The 21264-nt window shown below is 29.4% G+C and overlaps 2 protein-coding genes across 2 annotated transcripts; one reads left to right on the top strand and one right to left on the bottom strand.

Moving 5' to 3' along the window:
- The first annotated feature begins 492 nt into the window (after positions 1 to 492).
- On the top strand, positions 493 to 10141 carry LOC149510948 (protein ACCELERATED CELL DEATH 6-like). The gene is made up of 5 exons (XM_089756345.1): positions 493 to 628; positions 744 to 1199; positions 2538 to 3064; positions 3764 to 4205; positions 9963 to 10141. Exons 1-5 carry the CDS (start codon positions 493 to 495, stop codon positions 10139 to 10141), a joined length of 1740 nt encoding a protein of 579 aa, XP_089612471.1.
- Positions 10142 to 15626: 5485 nt separating this feature from the next.
- Positions 15627 to 20271, bottom strand: LOC111279444 (protein ACCELERATED CELL DEATH 6-like). Its single transcript, XM_089756346.1, has 3 exons — positions 19509 to 20271; positions 18731 to 19266; positions 15627 to 16181 (listed from the first exon to the last, which is right to left on the bottom strand). The coding sequence occupies exons 1-3, from the start codon at positions 20269 to 20271 to the stop codon at positions 15627 to 15629; spliced, it is 1854 nt and encodes a 617-aa protein (XP_089612472.1).
- Positions 20272 to 21264: the final 993 nt, after the last annotated feature.

Raw genomic sequence — 21264 nt, forward strand, 5'->3', positions numbered from 1 at the left:
TTCTTCTCTAGCTAAAATTAGAGCTAATCAACAACTAGAGAAACAATTGGAGAAATCTCACCAAATAAGTGACTCAACAAATACACCCTAGATTTGTTCCTAGAGAGTTTCAAACCCGATCTTCACCGTTTAGAATGTAGAACTCTGAATCATAAACCTCCTAACAAGGGTCCAACTCAATCGGACTACGGATCGACTTCCGTTCAACCAACTCTCCCTTCTCTTTTTTCTCTCTGCTTTTTTTGGCTTTTCTTCTTTCTCTACTTGGTTTTTGACACACACTTAAAACAACCCCACCTCTTTTTTATTAAGTAGCTAGGGCTCTATGTAAAATGAAAGATCAAGGCCCATGGCCTTTACTTGGTCCAAAACCACTTACATGAGGCTGGACCCCATTTTCCTAACAATTTGGTTCAGAAAAATTGTGTGCCTGCCTGCCTTGGCTTGGTCGAATAGGAAAGCCTTAATTAGCCAGCCAAATTAATTGCAATGATGCAGCTGGATCCCTCAATTAGCTCATCCATTCCCTCTGAACTAACTCTGCAAGCAGAGGTTATTACCTACATGGACAGTGATTTGTTAAAAGCCGCAGAAAATGGTGACATGGAACTATTTAATAAGTATCAAGGTGGTCTTCATTGCCTGGTTGACGGAAGGCAAAACACAGCGCTCCATATTTACTGCAGAACCGGAGGACGACTGGTAGTCAAAATTGATAAACGGTTTCTGTTTTTCCGGAAAAGGAGATTTGAAAGAGTTCTCCATTAACTTTGTTAAGCAACTTATCGACGAGTGCCCATCACTGCTACTGCAACCCAATGCCAAAGGAGAAATCCCATTGCACGTAGCAGTTAGACACGGTCATTCTGATATAATCAAATTCCTTATTGAACGCGCCAAAGACCTGGAAGCAACCAGGATGAAGCAGATGCTGGAAATGGCGGATAAGGAGGGAAACACTGCTTTGCATAAGGCAGCTGAAAGTGCTGACCGTGATGTGGTGCGACTACTGGTAAAGGAATTAGATCCTGACTTTTCATCCTCCGCTTATAAAAGCGGTGAGACTCCAATCTACATAGCTGCCGGGAGAAGAAGCAATCTTTTGGTGGCTGGGATATTGGATAATTGCAAGTCAATGGACTGTGGCGGCCCTGATGGTAGAACTGCTTTGCATGCAGCAACCATGGCCAGAAATAAAGGTAAGTGAGCTCAATGTTTTGTGTGATTCATTGTTGTTTTGGGTTAATATAATTAAGACTATGATTGACTCTTTTATTTTTTATTTTTTTAAAACAAAATTGAATAAAAAATTAAAAATTTAAACATGATAGAAAACCAAAGATAAATATATATATATAAAAAAAAAGCAAAACAAAACAAAAATATCTTTTGAACAAAAATTTTTTAGTCCCTCACTCGTCATTTCACGTTATTAACCAAGTAAACCACTTTTCCACATGGCAAGGTAAGAAAAAAAATAAATTCTTTATATTTATATATATATACACACACATAAAAAAAAAGTTCTTATCCTGATGTGGATATGATAATGTGGCAAAGTTCTTACCATGTGTTAGAAGCTCGGTCCGTGATCTTTTAACGACTAAAGGAGCAAACAATAATACTTATCTATAATATAAATGTTATATATTTTTGGGTGCAATGTGGCATCTCATGAGCTTTTTTTTTTATGTTTAATAATTAATTTTATTTTTAGCTTTTTTAAAATTTTGTATGGAATCTATTTGATTTTTTTTGTTATTTTAAATTAGTTTTTTTTTTTAAATAACAATAGAGATGTGGATAAGACATTCAAATTTTTTTTCTTTTTGTTAATTTATTATTAAATTTTACAAGAAAATGAGGCCAAATGGTAGTGTTACGTAGGTGTCCAAGTGGCAACATTATTTGGATTTTTTTCTTTTTTGCTATTTTTTTAATTTTTAATTAGATAAAATTTATTAAAAAGAATCAATATAGACAAAAGCGACAAAATAATTCATTTTTACGGATTTTGACCCCATGAGATCTAGTAGGGGTGTTCTTTTTTTAAATTGATATTTCGTCGGGAGAGGGATTTTTTTTTGTTTTTTTTTTTGCAAAAGTCGTGATTGGATTGACGGCAAGTTTAGGTTTTTTTTTTGTCTTGGGATATATAAAAATATATAAATTATTTATTTAATTTTATATTTATATATTATATTAATAAATTTATTTTTAATATATTAATTTGAAAATGTGAATTTTGATTTCATTTTTTATATAATTTGTGAGAATGAAATACACATTGTGCATAAATTAATTAATAAATTTTCACTAATCAATATTTTTATTAAAAAATTATAGATGAAACTATATTTACCGAGTAAATTCATTATGAATGATGAATTTATTTATAATTAAAATATGTTTTTAACAATAAATGATGAAAACAGAAAAATCTCACAAAATATTTCATACATATATATATATATATATATATAGACACACACACACACCATATGGTTGAACTTTTTCTCTTCGTTTTGTTTTGGTAGAATCAGTGAGGATAATAATAGAGGCAAAAAAGCATTTAACAAAAGAAACTGATGACAAAGGGCGGACTCCACTTCATTATGCCGTGCAATTCCGTTCCCGTTCAATTGCGCAACTGTTGTTAAAAGCCGATCCATCTGCTGCTTATATAACTGATAAAGAGAGAGGGACGACGGCTCTTCATACGGCAGCTTGGAGTGGCCGGACGAACATAATGGAAGACATTATCTCCTATTGTCCAGGTTGTTGTGAAATTGTGGACAAAAGAGGATGGAATTTTCTTCACTTTGCCGTCGTTACTTTAGGACCGAGAAAATTAAAGAGATTCTTATTTGATGTTAACAATAAGATTAAGGATTTACCAGTTAGAAATCTTATAGAAGAAATGGATATCGATGGGATCACGCCTTTACATGTCCTGCATTTTAGTAATTATGATGGTAGTGAAGATTATAGGGAAGTTTTTCGTATTTTTAAACTTCATCCATCCGAAGGACGTTTATACTCATATTCATTTATAAAATCGAAGGTACGACAGCTGGCTCCACCCTACTTTAATTAAGTTTTACATTTCCCATTATATATACATAATTTTACATTTTATCATTGTCATTACATTTTTTATTGGAATTTTTTTTTTAAATTCCACCTATAAGCAAGTTAAATAGACATTTATTTTTTTATTTATATATATTTTTTAATTGGGACAGTCAGGATTATAATTTTCGTTTTTTTTTACTTGGTTGTACAGTTTTTACATTAAATATGTTTTTATGTGAATTCGAAATTTAATTTAATTAATTTATATAATCATTTTTAAAAGTATTTAGAGGTCTGAAACTTGAATCCCAAAATCTACAACTTTTTTTTCTATTCTTAGACAGTGACTTTTTATATACAAAAATATATATATACAAATATATATATATACTTCAATATATATTTATATCTTTATATGTTATGATATAAATAATAGTTTATTTCATTTGTAAAATCACATATATCTTCAATAAAATAAAAAAATATAATAAATAAGAATAATTTTAAAAGCAAACAAATTATTTTTATTTAAATATCGAATTAGTAGATTTTTTTATTTGGAACATTGGATTATGCAATGAGAAGGAAGTTTCTATCATTTCATGTATCTCACTTTTTCCATCCCAAAATTCTATAGAATGATCAAAATTAATCATTGTTGAAATCAACGCGTAATTATGTGCTGCAGATGAAACAGATTATGGAATTTATGAAAGATATAGCTAATAATGCACAAGTGGCGGGGATGCCGGTTCACTACCGCTTCCGTGAGATTGCGAAGGAGGTGGAGAAGAAGGATATTCCCGAACACGAAATTGACCCAAAAACCAGGGAGACCCATTTGCTGGTGGCAACGCTTGTAGCAACCGTAACATTTGCTGCAGCATTCACAGTACCTGGTGGAAACAAGAGTGAGCAAGGCACTGCTACCTTGAGTCGTGACTCGGCTTTTCAAGCCTTCATTATAACAGATACCCTGGCATTTGTTTCTTCTCTTTTAGCCATCTTCCTTCACTTTTTCTTAGTGCTTTTTCCTGGGAAAAAACACTATTTCCTAGTTCGTTTGAAATGTCCGGCAGATTGGTTAACTGTTTTGGCAATGGCAGCGATGGTGGTTGCTTTCAGCACTGGTACTTACGCAGTGTTGCAATCTTCCTTGGGGTTTGCTATCGTCACTTGTTCCCTTGGCCTCATGTTCTTTCCCGCTCTGCTCACGATCTTCACCCCTATCTTAGATTTTATTAGATTTTCGGTTGTGCGTTTAATTTATCATTTTTTTTCATCTTTAAAAAAAATTTATGATGTTTTTGGTTAAATTATCATATTAATTATTTTATTTATTTTCTTATTGACATTGAAGTCCTTAATTATTAAAATAAGCTTCCTTTAAAAGATCTGTTTTATTAGTTAAATTTTATAAAATTTTTATCATCTATTTTCTTGCTTACAAACAATTCTTAATATTGATTTTTATTGTTCTTATTAAATTAATGCCCTCTGACATGTATTCATCCTCCCAATTGATGTCTGAATTATTGTAACACATATATACTGTATCCATATAACCAACAGTTATTAATGTCAGAAATCATATAATAACAGCATTATATATAATCTCTATATTTATTGCTTCTCTTTTCAATCATTAATGTGCCCTTTATTCATGGTACGGAAAATCTTTCCCTTTAATTATTTTAATTTAATCTTTATTTGATGAATTACATTTTTTGACTACTACGTTATACTTTTGCATAGGGTTATAATAATAAAGTTTTAGATTCAAAATTTATTAGGTATTAATTTAGTTATCTTGTTATTTTTTAATTCGTAATTAATTATTTAATGATTATAACTTAATTATAATATAATAATTTATTATTCAATTAATTATATAAAATAATTCTTAATTATAATTGTAATACTTTAAAACAAATACTATTCCATCAGCAACAATTCTTAGTTCTTCAACTCTAGTTTGAACTTTGAATTTTTTTTTTTTAAGTCAAGTCGTTGTATTAGAATCTCCACAACTTGCAAGGTCTTTTACTCGTATTAAGCATGGCAATCGTTGAATCTGTCTTATAATTAAAGAAATATTACCAACCAAATAGAATTGAAAAAAGCTTCTAAAGCCACTTAAATAGCATGCACTTCAGCATAATTTGAATCAAACACAACTAGAGGATAACGGGAAGGTATATATCTTTAAATTAGCATTAATTATAGTTTGGTCATCTCGAGACAATTCCGGCTTTGAATCCACTTAGATTTGGATTCTATCAAATTCAAGCTACTTTGGGTTTTTCTGTTTCAGGTTTGATCAATCTTGGATTATTACAATTTGAATATTCTCAAGTTTCAAATTCAAGTTTTACAAGATTTAAATCAAATACATGTTGAGCTTGTATTCAGATTAATTTATATGCAAGTTGCTTTCACTTCGTATTGTTTTGATTCAAATCTTTTTGGATTCGAATTTATAAATTTTTTAGTCAATTTAAATCGAATTAAAATTTGATTTCAAACTATTCAGATGAGTTTTTGTGCTTGATAAAAAATTTCCACTCTATCTTTTGTGCAATAATCCCATAACTCATAATTTTGAATCCAAATTATTGGTTATTGAATTATTTTGGAAGGACTTCGGAAGATTTAAACTGAAATTTAAATTCTAAATTTGACACAAGGTAAATTAAAGTCATGCTTGTTTCTTTTAGTTTTTTTTTTTTTTTTACCTTTATATATTTGGTTTGGAGCTGTTCATATTGCATGAAGTGAGCTTCTGGATATGTATGTATGTATGTATGTATGTAGACACTCCATTTAGTCTAAGGTTTTAAAATAGTTTGGACTAGGTTCTGTTTTAAGCCTAAAAGTTCAATTTTCCTTTTTCTTTTTATCTATTCTATTTTATTTCACACTTATCTACTTTTTTTTATATATTCTTTTTATTTATTTTATATTTATCTTTATTTTTATTTTGATATTATATTTATCTTTATTTTATCCTTATTTATTAGTTATTTATTTATTTTTATATTTTTATCTATTTTATTTATTTTGATTTTGATTATTTTTAGAGTGAAATAAAATGAAAATAAAAAAAAGGATTTCTCCCTTATTTTTACTTTGTTTTTTTTTTCTTTTTTAGATTATTTTTACAATTTTTTTCATATATTCTATTGATCATCTTTTTATTTGGTTTTGCTATTATCCTTTTAAAATTAGAAGAGTGGATTCGACAAGGAAACTAAGATTAAAACCAAGTTTTTGGGATAATTAAGGATAAATTTGTTAGCCTTGAATTGACAAAAGTGTTTTGAATAACAAAACAAAAATTTGCTAAAATCAAATTAAATTGATTTGAACTTAATTTGAATACTTTTCTAGCTTTTTATCTAGTCAAAAACGTTTTTGAACAAAAAAAATTCATCTCCTATGGTTTAAAAAACAAAATTAACCAAAATTGCATGGAAAAGATCGATCCCCTTAAGGACCTAATAGATCCCCTCCTTAAAAAGATCGATCACTTTTTTGGCTAATAAGCTTTTTGGTGGGAATTTCATGAAAACTAATCGATCTTTTCCCTATACAGATCGATTGGCACAAGGGTTTCAAAAAACAAGATTGATCCTTTCTCTTAGGGATTGATTAATATTTTAAGCAGAATGAAAATTGGTTTGAAAAACACAAAAAATGATTAATTACTCAAACTAGGGAATCAATCACTTGCATATAGGATTAATTGGGTATTGTTACCTAATCAATCAGGCTGTATTTTCATGCCTAAAGTTTTAGCTTTCAAAGCCAAAATCAATCGATCCCATCCATAGAAGGGATAGATTGATTTGGCCTTGACAAGTTTAAACAATCATATTTTCTTGTTGCTTTGCAGAAGCTCCATGCATTAAATAAAACCAATGGCTCTCGTCCATTTTATGCATATAAAAAGAGGTCTTCCACCATATTACAAGCTATCAAGAGCCAATAAAACTTATTGCTTTCATCCACCATCTTCTCCAAGCATTAAATGGAATTTTGTTGTGAGAAAAGGCAAAATATTCAATCTTGTATTTATTTCTCTTTTGATATCCTTTATAACTTTGATTTGTATTTCAAATTTGCAAACACCCAACCTTATAGAGGTTTTTGAGTTTGCAAAATCACTTCAAAACTTGTGTTATGAGGTTGTGAGCTTAACAGGGAGGATAACCCTTAAAAGATTGTGTTGTTGATTGTATAAAGCTTTGAAGAGCTAGGTTGTAATGTTCAACATACAATAGATTGGATTTTTCAGCAAGTGAGACTAAGGGAGAAGATCTAGGTGCCTTGAGAAAGGATCAAACCTTTATAAATATCGGTGTTTGATTCTCTAACTCTACCTCTTTACATTTCAAGTTGTTTATAATTTGTTGATTAGTTTAGAAATTGATATTTGTGATTATTGTGTTAATTGGGGTTCAAATTGTTAAAATTTATAATTAACCAATTCACCCCTCTTGGTTTAATTTAAGTCTTTAAGCTAACAATTGGTATCAGAGCTAGTACACTATTTTTGTAGGTCTAAACAACCTAAAAGTGATCCTAAATGGCTAAAAAAAAGGTATTGTGATGAATGAAAAGCAACCATCCACATGCTACAAGAATTATGGAAAACAATAAGAATTGTGTCTTATGGCAAATGAAATGATTACAACTTCTCTTAGTGATGAAAGTAATTCTATTATAAGGCCTTCTCTTTTTGTTGGTGGTAACTACTCATATTAGAAGACTAAGATGAGATTGTTCATTTAAGTTAATGACTATAAAGTATAAAGAGTTATTGTCAATGGTCCTCAAATTTCAATAAAGAATGTGGATGACAGAAATGTGATCTATTAAAAAAGTGAATGGGATGCTAATAATAGGAAGATCCCAATGCCAAGGTAATGCACACACTTTTGTATGTATTAGGGTCTAGTGAGTATAATAGAGTTTTCTTGTGTGAAAATACGAAAAAAATTTTGGATAAGTTAGCCATTACCCATGAAGGCATAAATCAAGTTAAGGAGACCAAAATTAGAATGCTCGCTTATGATTATGAGCTCTTTAAAATGAAATCAGAGGAATTTATTAGTAAGATATTCAATTGCTTTAATGACATTATCAATAGTTTGAAGGCCTTTGGAAAGACATATTTCAATGTAAAAATGGTAAAGAAGATCTTGAATAGTCTACCAAAGAGTTAGGTGGCAAAGGTTACGGTAATTGAAGAATCCAAAGATCTTCATACACTTTTTTTGGATGAATTCATGAGTTCTCTCCTTACTTTTAAGATGAAGCTTAAACAGGGACAAGAACCAATAAAAAAAAATTGGAATTGCTCTTAAACCAACCATTCAAGAAGAAAAAAAGGAAAGAAATGAAGAAGATGAAAATGAAGAGTTTGAAAAGGTTATGCTTGTAAAGAGATTCAAGAAGTCCATGAAAATGAACATAAAAGAAAGTGATTAAAGAAGAATCAAGTATAAAAGAAAAGGACCAAGTTGTTTGCTATAAATGCAATAACTAGGTCATATCAAATTTGATTGTCCTTTATGAAAAATCCAAAACGCAATGAAGCCAAAAAAGAAAGCAATGATTGCAATATAAAGTGATAATAACTTTTTCAATGATGAATCAAATGAGAAAAAGTAGCCAACCTATATCTCATGAATTTGATGAGCCTAAGGTAAATTTTAACTCAAATGATTTAACTTTTTATGTATTTGATGAGTTACAAGATAACTTTGATGAATTAGTTGTAGAATATGAAAGCATGAACATGAGGCATAGAAAAATAATTTCTAAGTTAAAAGTAGAGAATGAACTGCTAACTAAGGCTAAAAATCAATTAGAAAAGAAAATTGACGCTTTAACATTGAATGTTGATGATTTGATTAAGAATAATGTAAATTTACCTAATTTATTTTCTAGATTTTATATGACACACCAAAAACTCAATGACATATTTGAAACACAAAAAGCTTTCTTTGATCAAGATGGATTAGGTTACAATGGTGATAAAACATGACAAGCTCATAAAATTATAAAACAAAAATATTACTATGAAAACATTATACTTTTAACAATAACATGATTTACAATTAACCTTTTGAATTACTAATTACACAATATATCAATGAATTATGGGAATTTTTTATTTTTTTAATAATTTGAAATTGAAATAAAAAAGAGTATGAATAAATCAACCATATTTAAACATTTTATCAAAACAAAAAAAAAAAACTAAATATTTTTTTTAAATGAAGATGAAATTTTGAGACTAGGAGTTTTGTGTTTTTCTATCATTTTTGTAAATTAGTTTCAGTATATATATATATATATATATATATATATATTCTTTTATTTTTACTTTTTATATATTGTTGGAAAAAAATTTCAACAACATGATAGAGATTAAAGTAAAAATAAAAGAATATATATATATATATATATATATATGAAGAGAAGTAGTTGTAGTAACCTAAATCTCCTTTTCCTTTCCTTAAATCTCTTTAACTTTGACCATGTACTAAAAAAAAGGAAAAACACATTTGGTACTTGGTTGAAAATTTAAATCTTGTTGAGAAAGTTGAAAAATTAATTTAACTTTTGTTAAATTCATTTTGATTGTAATTTAAAAATTGTGATAAAACTCTTAATTTTAAGAATTTACAAATAATAATTGTTGGATATAATAAATAAACATATATCAATGTGTTTGAACATCTTTTAAATTACAATGCACAAAATTAATTTATAGAACACAAAACTAATAAAATTAACACTTTTAGTTTATAAGATTAATTAAATGTATTTAATATAAATAAATATACATGCTAATAAGGGTTTAAAAATTTTTGAAGGGGCAAGGCCCTTTAGGTCGTTATTATCAACTGCCCCTGAGCGAGGAGTGAGCACAAGTGATGGCTTCGGACAAACAATCACCGTCGCCAGTGGTGAAGCAAGGAACCAAGGAATAACTGATGCTAGGTCTGTGTCTTGCTATCTTGGGAGAGTGAGAGAGGGAAAGAGAAACATATGAGATTGATTTAGGAGTGTTTAGGTTAGCTTTAGGTGTATGTGTATAAAAAGGTGAAATCATAGTTTCATAAGTAAAATAATAAAAATATATTAAAATAAAAAAAGTTTGATTAGGCTCATGAGCCATTCAAGCTGAGTATTAAGATACTTGAATTCGGTTCGTTCGATAAGTCTAGTTGCTCGAGCTCAAGTTCAATTCGATAATGATTAAGCCAAATTCATTTTTTTTTTAATTGAACTTGAATAAGTTATGAACAAATATATTTTTTTGAATCATTTACACCCTTACTCCTTTTTCTTTTTTATAGATCTTCATTATTCTTTGCTCTCATTCCACTCATTGTGCCTTGATTATCACTTTAATCTTTATTCGATCAATAAACTTCAATATTACAAAATACAATACCTTTGCCTTTATTGGATAGTACGTACGCAATCATTTTCTCTTTCGTTAAATACTTCATTCTAATAATCTTTATTCTATGAATTACCTTGACGATTAGGTTATATCATATACTCTCTACTTGTATAGTTTTTCTTGGATCATATGAATCATGTTGAAAGAATAATATTTGTTTTTAACGTGTAACAATAACATTTACTAAAATAATTTAGTTTAATTCATATAATATTTAAAACAAAGATCTTTAGGATACTTTAAGATTAAATGGTACCATCTTTTGGATGAGCGTGTGGGGCAATAACCTTCCTTATACGTAATCAAACTTTCGAACCTTGTTTTGAAGTGCAAACCAAAATTTATTCTTTTAAAGATTCTTAGTCAAGCTTAGGACATCCTTAAAGGGGTAGATTCATTAGGTTGCCAATCATACTTAACAAAAATATTGGTGATGACTCCCTAAAATCCATATCTAACTATAGGTCTACGGATCTATATATTATGACACTCTCTATTTGTATAGTTTTCCTTAGATCATGTGAATCATGTTGAAAGAATAGTATTTGTTTTTAACATGTAACAATAATATTTACTAAAAAATTTAAAGTTTAATTTAGATAATTTGTACAGACACTTTTAAAAAAATAACATCTAGTAAGTTTCACTACCAAAAAATTGATTTTTACCTACAAAATTTTCCTTCAATAATAGCATGTTTTCTGTTAGTAATAGTATTAGTGATGAAATTTTTCATCAATAATAAATAAGTTGGTAATACTATTCCATCGATAATGTGTAAAATCCATAAATAATTATCAATGGAATTATCCGTTGGTAAATTTCGTTGGTAATAATTTTGTTGATAATTAGGTAATAATCCGTCGATAAAATCTATTGGTAATATTTATTTTTCAACTATATTTAATATATTTTATTTATAATTTTTTTCATTTTATTTTAGTTTTTTAATTTATTTTTAAAGTAATTACATGAATACTAAATATATATAAATAGAAAAAAATAAATAAACAAAATACTCCATTTTATTTATAAAAGAATTTACAATATTTTATAAAATTGTTTATGAATTCTATTAAATAAAAATACAAAAAATACATATATATTACAAATTCTATACAAATAGTTGGTAATATACGTAAGTCATATAAATAAATACTTTCAATATACAATAATAAAAATACCTACAAAATAAATAAAAAAAAGTTAAATTATAAAGAAAATAGGAACTTGTTAGTGAAATAATGAGAAAAGGAAAAAGAATTGCAGAGAATATGGCTAAAAATCAACGACCAGTGGAGAGAACATCACTGCGAAAACTGGTCCTTTATTACTGATACACCATGTTTGTAGGTAGTAGACTAATGCTGAGAGCACAACTCCCTGTAACAAATACCATTATGAGCAAAATCTTGCAGAGAATCAACTATGCAAGCTACTAGCCTTGTCACATTCAATTTCTCTTTTCTTTTTTTAAGTAAACATGAGCTATCCATTAAACAAATAAATGAAAAAACACAGAATGTGCAATAAAAACACATCCAGAAATGCAACTAATAAGCTCTGAAATATAACAAGGAAAATCTTATGATTTATGAGACAAGATTAAGATTATATTGCCTACAGGGGATACAAAGATTTCAATAGCAACACTTGAGAATTGAAAAAAAAAAATTTCGAAAGATTATATATATGAGTTTAAAAAGAGGTTGTACTCTCTTGTATGAGTATAAGAACCATTAAATGCGTGAGAGTAACTATAGTATCAATACCGCTTGTAAGAATATGGCTTTTGCAAATTTTCACTCGAAATAAATTGCCACACAATTTTCCTCATCAAGCAAAGATTACAGAACCACCACAACTGAAGTTGCCAAAGACCAATAAAAATGGTCGGCCATCTGATGTGATCTGATCCTCTAAATTGCCTTAATACAAAGGCTACAATGTTTCCAAGTTACATCACAATTTTCTCTGAAAATAAGAACAAAGAAACCTATATGATCCCAGTAGTAAATTCTTGTCCCATGAAAACCAAATTTAATGTTTACTGCATCAAATTAAGGCCAATAAAAATCCTCAATCAAAGATTATCAATTCCTAATAGTTAACAGCATTTTCAAAGGGGGCCTAACAAAAGTGTGGCAATCATGTGACGGTATCCCTTTCCAATCATTGTGCTTTACCACTTTAATCTTTATTCGATCAATTAACTTCATCATTACAAAATAGATACCTTTGCATTTAGGTTATACCGTTGCATTTTAGTCTAGCTAGCTATGTCCTCAATTTGGGAACCAACTTTTAAAAGGTTGCTCAAATGACTTAACTTTTGATAAACTGTAACAATTAAGGTTCTAACTGTAACAAAACTGCAATGCCGAATCAGATAATGATGTATCCTTCTTGGCATCGTAATTGGCAATATTAATAGCCATCTTTGCACTGTTAGTTAATTTAACGGCGTGTGTAACTTACGCTTCAAAATCTGTTAAAAAAAATTCTGAACTGCGAGATTCCTCCTTTTTTTAAATCATTCTACAGCCAAAGTTTCATGCTTTTCCCGCCCATGAACTGAACACATGTATCAAACATAAGCTTTAAATGTAAACAGTGGGTGCCAAGATTGATAGTGCCTTAAACTCTCCCAATAAATTTTATGCAAGAAGAGCATGAACTAAATACATGACCCCGACCAAGATGAAGTCCCAAGTTTTTACCAGGAAAATGCCACAAATAGAAAGAAAAGAAGAGGACGAGCGGAACATAACAAGGACAAAGTTTTTAAGTTTCTCCTCGGGTTTTGAAAGGCACTAGCTTTCTGAAAAAGAAGAAACCTTTTTTATTATACCAGTCAAGGAGCGCCCGCAACAACATGAACCCAAGCCCCTGTGCTGTAAAAAAGGAAATCACCATTGGAGCTGTTGACAACAAACAGAGCTTTTGCCTTTCACGTGAGGACAGATGTGGAAGGAGAGAACCATGTGGTTTCTTTTCAATCAAAACCAAAATGAAACTCCATCTGATTCCCAGCTTATCCTTTTTAATGACCCACTCAAGAAAGTTAAACGACTTCCAAAGTTTCACGTAAAGAAAAGAAAACCAGCTTTTAAACTCACCCAAGAACCATTTATTTTAGTTACAGCCTCCCTTTTTTTTTTTTTTTGATGGAACCGAATCCTCAATCATGTTTGTGAACTTTTTTTTTTTATGTTTTATTAAAAAAAAAAAAAAAACTTAGAAAGGAGAACGTTCCTATATGTATAGGATATAATAACCATTTATGTCTTGAACTTCACGTGAAGAAACACATAGAAAATATGGAATGACATTATGCATGTGAAATGCTTGAGATGGGATCAAAGAAATCACCTTTTTGGTTCTGAAGTTTATTTTGCTTCTTTTTCGCTGTACAGCCTTTCCTCGTTCTCTCTTTTTAGGGTTCTCCTTTTATAATTTTCCTTCACTTTTGTGTTTCCGTAAACTTTTTCTTTCCTCATTTTTTTTTACCCTTTTTTTTCTTTCCTTTCCAGCCTCCGTTTCCTTTTTCTCCTCCTTCTCATTTTAAAACCAGCCACCCTTCCACGTTCTTTTTCTCTTCCTTCCCCTCTTTTTGCAAAGAAGAAAGCCCCTCAAAATATCTTTGAAAGATTGAATATAAGCCCTTGGATCAAATCTCAATCAAGAGTCAATTTTTTTTTTCAAAAATTAATCTTTAGCCATTAGATCAAGATTCAATATAAAATTTACTAGTCCACATTATTTACTGCAAATATTAAATTTTTATAGCCTTTAAACTACATAAAAATATTATTTTACCTTTAGTACAAAGTTTCAGTATTTGAGCCATTTTTTTATAAATAAATATTCCCATACTCATTTTGAGATTTTAAAGTACTACAAATTATGAAATATTATAAAATTGAGATCTAAAAATTTTTATGAAAATCTGAGCTTGAAAAAGTCAAATTATAAAAATATCTCTAAAATGTATTTTCGTATTTTCACACCTCTCAATGTATTACTTGTGATTTTGAATGTACAAAAAATTATCAAATATTATGAAATTAAGATATGAAAAATTTTATGAAAATTGACAGTGAGAACATTAAATTATCAAAATACTCCTAAAAGTCATTTTGGTAATTTTGTACTTTCTCAAATGCAATAAAAAATTTTTATTGCTTTAAAAAAATAATTAATTTTAACTTTAAATCACGTTGATTTTAATTAGGTTATGAATTTTGAAGATTGAATTCGTTTCTATTCATTTTGACCAAATCGTACAATTTTAACTTTATTTGACTAATTTTAACACTATTAACTAAATTTGACCAAATTTGACTAGAATTGATTTTGGAGTTTACTTGCTTAATTTATTCTTTATTTCTTATGTATCCACATGAAAAATATCATCCATATAAATTTTATGCAAAAAAGTTTGACAATATTCATACGAGTCTCTTTTTCTCTTGTTTATTACATATTTAAATATCGATGTATTTTATAAACTCTTAAAAAGACTTTTTTACGGGCTTTAAATAGACTTTGTTTGGATTTCTAAATGAGCTAAGTCGTTAGCTGGGCTCTTTATGAGTTGTAAATGAGCCTAAGTCAATCATATTAAAAGTTTTTCAAAAAAAATTCGGTGTCTGTAAACTCCAAATTAAGACCTCGATATAAATGGCCTGTGGAATTACATACTAAAAGCTTTAGCAACAGTGGGTGTTCAAAATTTGAAAGAGAATATGAAAAGAGTTCAAAGAAAACAAGATGGACGGACTGTTATATAAAGGACGGATATAGAGTGGATGAGAAAAAAAATAAACAGTATATTTATTGGCAAAAATGAAAGCGTCATGAAACATTAATAGCTTAGAAACTAAGGGGCAGAAAGGAACTTGTAACTTGTTTTAGCTTGAGCAATAACCGCATCGAATCCTTGAATTAATGCCCCTTTATTTCATTGATTCATATATAGCAATAGAAATGAAGCAGTCGGCATTTTACATTTTAATTAATTTTGTGGCAGTAGCAGGCTTGTAGTTAGGGGTAACTATGGTATCCTTCATACGAGAAAGAAGCGAAAAATGGCATAAGCAATGAACAAACCGGGAACGAAGGTGAGGCCAAGGGAACATGTGGCGATAGCAAACCCCATGGAAGATTGTAACACTGCGTAACTGCCTGTGCTGAAAGCAATCACCATTGCTATCGTCGCAGAAAAAGTTAAGACATCTGCCAGACGAATCACCTTAAATTGGAGACTAACTAGACTCCACTTCAGGAATACCAAGCGAAAATGAAGCAGGACCGCTAAAAGAGAGGAAACAAATGCAAAGGTATCTGTAATAATGAAGGCTTTAAAAGCTGGGTCACGACTCAAGGTTGCATCCCCTTGCTCATCACTCTTGTATCCACCAGGTACGGTGAATGCTGCGGCGAATGTTACGGTTGCTACTAGCGCTGCCACCAGTAAATGGGTCTCTCGTGTTTTTTCCACAACTTCGATGGAGGAGACATCATCCTCGTCCTTTACCCTTTTTCTGAAGTTTGGGTGAACCCGTAACCCTTCCACTTCTACATTATCACCAATGTCATTCAACAATTGGCGAATGTGTTTCTGCAACGATAATCGTCGATTTAAGGAATGATTAGCATTTATTAGTCTATGAGAAAAATTCACGGGTACTTCACAATTTTTATAAATATATCATTTTCATTCATGACACAAAAGATATATATCCTTTTTTTTTAAAAAAAAATTGACTATCCATCGTTTCGTCAATCAACATTTAGAAAATTAAAAAAACGTTCATGCAAACATTGTGATATAAATACAAACACGTGACGGGATCCACACGTGGGCCACATGCATGTTTTAAATTTATTAAGCGAGATTTATCTCACTCACGCCAACTTCACAAGTCATTGAAACATGTCATATCTATGCACCGGGTAAAGATTTAGATGAAATTTTGTACGTAAAATTCATGAAAATTTCAATTAAAATCAATTAAATAAGATTAAAAATTAAAAATTAAAATGTTTTATTACATAAATCAAACATGTAAAATTTAAAAAAATTTTAATAAATTTTGATATATACTTTTAAATAAACATTTTTAGTAAAAATATTGATATTGTTGAATATATATGGATCATATTTGAATTATAAATAATTTTTTTAATAATTTTTTTACATATTATTGATATTCACATTAAACTTTATCAATTTATTAGTTTGAATTTTCTATTAAATTATTTAAAAAAAAACTTTACAAACTTCACCTAAAAAATTTCATATTAGTTTTTTTCATCCTATGGGTAGACAAGTGATACTTGTATACATATCCTGATTGATTGATGACTAATAGAAGATAAACCACAAACTTTTCTAAAAAATTTTTCATGGAAAATCTTTTTTTTTTTTTTATCATGTATAAAAGTGAGATATATATATATATATATATATATCATGGAAGTTCATGAACTACTAGTGAATTTTACTTATCCATATATTGGTGATGGAGTTTTTAAACTAGATAAACAAAATTAAAAGCCTTTGTTATAACATTTTCTCATTTTTTAACTTTATTTCTACGCAATCTTTTTATTAAATTATACATTTCATTATCTGCTAGTATAATAGTTGTCTCTAATGTGACATCCCAATAATTAAAATTTAAGACTTTAGTTTAAATGTTTTGAATTAGGATTTTGAGATGGGCAGAGTGAGATTTATGATATGAGATAGTCACTTTTTATTAGGATAATAAAGTTTATATCGAATTTAATTTAATTTTTTTAAATAATATATAATATTATGAATTTTTAAAGTTTGATTTAAATTCTAACCAACTTTTCTTTAAATCGATACAATTACAACCAATAAGAAAAAATCGATTCCATCTGAACCAAACGTTATGATTTCAAATTAATTTTTAATTTTTTTGGTTTTCTCTCATCCTTACCTTTCATTTTGTATTCCATTTTTTTGCAATGATTTCTTTTTTGTATTTCATATCCTAATTTTGATTATTTATTATTATTTAAATTATTTATTTATTACAATGATTGAATTGATAAATATTTTCTTTAATTCTTCTGTCTATGAAAATAAAATAAATGAAAAAAAATCAAGAAAAATTATTACTATATTTTAAATTAATATATTTTTCTATCATCTTGTTTTGCATTAATTTCTTCTTTATATTTCATTTCCTAATTCTGAGTATTTATTATTTAACTTACTTATTTATTATTATTGTTTTTTTACTATGGAATTTATTATTATGGTGGAATTGATTCTAAAAAAATTATTGAAATAATAATTTTATAATCTTTCTTCTATACAAGAAAATTAAACTAAATGAAAAGAAAATCTTTAAAAGTTAGATTAGCCTAATTTAATTTTCTTTAATTTTTTTTGTAATTTTTATGAAGCAGTTTATCCCTAAAAAAATAAAATAAAAAAGAGAAAACATAAAATAAAAATATTTACAAAAAATAGATAAATGAAAAGAAATAAAAAAATGAAAATGAAATTGGAAAAAATCTCATGGGATCCTTTCAATATATTGTATAGATTTGTAAATGAAACAATAAATTAGGAACTTATTAAAGGAGACACATGCATGTTATTGTTAATTATCTAAACTCTGCATATAGTAGTTAGAGTTTAATATTTTCTTATCAGTAATTAAAAACTTTGCTTATAGTAGTCCACTTTTAAAGACTAATAAAATGTAAAATTATGTACTTAATAAAATACTCATCTAATCTCAATTTTTTATCCATCTTTTCTTTTTTAATACCCAAAAAAGCCAAAATCATTTTTTAGAGTAAATAGTAATCGTTATCATTAAAATTCGACTCCTTTATTTTCAAAAGTCACTTTTCAACTCATATTTGTAAAGCGATGACACCTTGATCTTTTTATCAGTCTTAAATCATTTCAGACATTAAATATCTACTGCTATCATGTGTCTTACACTTGACATCAGTTAGTATGTACGAAATTGATGACTTGAAATTTTTTAGAAAAGAAAAGTTAAATATTAAGTACATCAAAATCAATAATTTCTTCTGAAATTGAAAAAAAAAAAAAAAAAACTTGACAATTTTGAAAAGGAGAGAATAGTAAAAATCAAGCAGGGTAAAGCTTTATACCTTCTTTCGTGTCATTTGGTCGTAAAATCGACGGGACTTCCATCCTCTTACTTGAAGTTCACGATCTAGAAGAAAATAATTAAGAGAAAACCAACCAAGGCGCTGACGAGCAGGCCCCGTTAAGTAGATATGGAGAGGCGTGTACCCATTAACATTCTTTTCATGAAAAAGATTTCTATTTGTGAAATCATTAATCTTGTTATCAACTAAGAATCTCTTAAGTTTTTTGGGAGATACTGCAACGACAGCAAAGTGAAGAAAATTCCAGCCTCTTTTGTCCACCATTTCGCAGCAACCTGGACAATTGGAGATAATTTCTTCCATTATCCCTTGCTCGCCTTGCCAAGCTGCCATATGAAGAGCCGACATCCCTCTCTCTTTATCACTTATATAAGCAGCAGACGCATCTTCTTCCAACAAAACTTTGGCAATTGAACGTTTACCGAAATGCGCAGCATAGTGGAGTGGAGTCCGCCCATTGTCATCTGTTTGTTTGGTTAGTTGCATTTTTGCCTCTATTAGTTTCCTTACTGTCTCTGTCATTACCAAAACACAACAAAAAGATCAAAAAGTTCAACAACAGCAGTACATGTGAATTTATTTAATTTTGAAAAATGAATGACCAAGACTATGCATTTGTTTTGTTTTATTTTCCTTGTTTGGCCAGGGGAGAAACAGAACATGCGTTCCCATTGGCAGAAAAAGCAACGAGAATAGCCATTGAGTAAATTATCCCAAAACAACAACAATAACACAAAATAATGAACTGATCACTTACTTTCATCTCCCGCCAGGACTGCTGCATGCAAAGCTGTTCTACCATTGGGGCCGCCATAAACCGTTGATTTGCAATTATCTAACATCTCAGTAACCATACCGTGATATCCTCCCTCGGCAGCTAAGTAGAGTGGAGTCTCACCGCTTGTATTAGCGGAGAAAGCAAAATCAGGATCTTCTTTGACCAATAGTCGCAACACATCAAGATGGCCATATCGAGCGGCCAAATGGAAAGCAGTATTTTCTTCCTCATCCCTCATTCTCAGCATCTGCCTCGCCCCGGTTGCATCCAACCCTCTCTCCGGGTCTTCATGTAGCACTACATTGGCGCGTTCAATAAGGACTTTGACTATGCCAGAATGCCCATGTCTTGCTGCAATGTGCAATGGGATTTCCCAGTTGGCATTGCGTTGCAGTAGCAGTGATGGGCACTTGTTGACAAGTTGCTCCACAAAGTTAATGGAGAATTCTCTTTCGAATACCCTTTTCTGAAAACACGGAAACGCTCTAACATTTTTGACTACCAGGCGTCCTCCGGTTCTGGAGTAAATATGAAGCACCGTGTTTTGGCTTCCGTCAACCAGGCAATCAAGAGCAACTTGGCAGTCACTAAATGCTTCCACGTCACCATCCGCCGCAGCTTTGAACAAAACAAGGTCCATGTAGGTGATAGCCTTTTCTTCCATAGGCTGTTCAGAGGGAATGGATGAGCTAACTGAGGGATTCAGCTGCATCATTATAAGTTCCATAGGCTGTTCCACCATGAGGGATATCATATTATGTTTTGGCAATTACAGTCAAGGTCGTCTTCTCTTGTTCGTAATAAATTTCAAACTCTCCCAAAAGTGAACAAAACAGTATAAAAGAAAAAAATTGCAACGAGACAAGTATTTGTCTTAACGTGTAAAATCAAGCAGAAGACTTTATTTAATGTGATAAGAGACAAGTATTTGCCTGAACGTGTAAAACCAAGCAGAAGACCTTATTTTCCAAAGAGAAAATGAAATTAAATGAGGCCTTTTTCTCAGGCCACTTGCAGTATGGAGAAGTTAGTGGGAGTGCCAACAAAAATAAGATCCGAAGGAACAATACAATTGATTAATTCAACGTCTTCATATTTAACAGCTTAATAATTTCTTAATAGGGAAAATAAATTTTAGAAAAACATCCTAATCATGTTATTTGCTAAGGATTAGTAGCTGTGGAGAATTTTATTATTTATAGCTGCAACAATAATTGTCCTTCTCAATTCTGGAAGAATATATTAGTTGAAAAAAACAAGTAGAGGTGTCCACGGGGTGTCATATGGACTTCTCCATTAAGCTTAAAATATTAATTTCATAAACTAAGGTATTGTAGACATTTATCTGTGTTCGGAGTCTATCGAGTCGATTTTTATTACTGTAGTTATTTTTATTATCATTTTTTAGTTTAGTGTATCTAAAAAAATTTAATTTATGTACATGCTCTAGGAATATCAAGACAATGAGAAAAAAAAATATTAAAATGATATAATCTATTTCTTAAGCATCCTAACATACCTTTACTTATAGGATGTGTCTTGCCGTCTTAGAAATAATTATGGAATGATTTATAATTTTTGAATGACTAATTAATTAAAATGAATTTAAAAACCAAATCAAGATCAATAATACTATTTTAAATTGAGAATAATTTATACTTGATGATTATAATAATCAAACATAATGTGTATTAACTTGTTTGGGAGAAATGAAAAAGAAAAGATTTTGAAATTA

The sequence above is a fragment of the Durio zibethinus genome, chromosome 27 (assembly GCF_047325235.1).
Source record: "Durio zibethinus cultivar Kanyao isolate XHJ-2024 chromosome 27, ASM4732523v1, whole genome shotgun sequence".
NCBI lineage: Eukaryota > Viridiplantae > Streptophyta > Magnoliopsida > Malvales > Malvaceae > Durio > Durio zibethinus.

Bases quoted from the DNA above. Each gene is read 5' to 3' on its own strand.
- LOC149510948 (XM_089756345.1), top strand. From the start codon at position 493: ATGCAGCTGGATCCCTCAATTAGCTCATCCATTCCCTCTGAACTAACT. The intron at 3,065-3,763 runs GTACGACAGCTG...TATGTGCTGCAG, and splicing joins ATTCATTTATAAAATCGAAG to ATGAAACAGATTATGGAATT. The intron at 4,206-9,962 runs GTACTTACGCAG...AAATTTTTGAAG, and splicing joins GGTGGTTGCTTTCAGCACTG to GGGCAAGGCCCTTTAGGTCG.
- LOC111279444 (XM_089756346.1), bottom strand. From the start codon at position 20,271: ATGGTGGAACAGCCTATGGAACTTATAATGATGCAGCTGAATCCCTCA. The intron at 19,267-19,508 runs GTAAGTGATCAG...TGGTAATGACAG, and splicing joins AGTCCTGGCGGGAGATGAAA to AGACAGTAAGGAAACTAATA. The intron at 16,182-18,730 runs GTATAAAGCTTT...TTATCGTTGCAG, and splicing joins ACCAAATGACACGAAAGAAG to AAACACATTCGCCAATTGTT.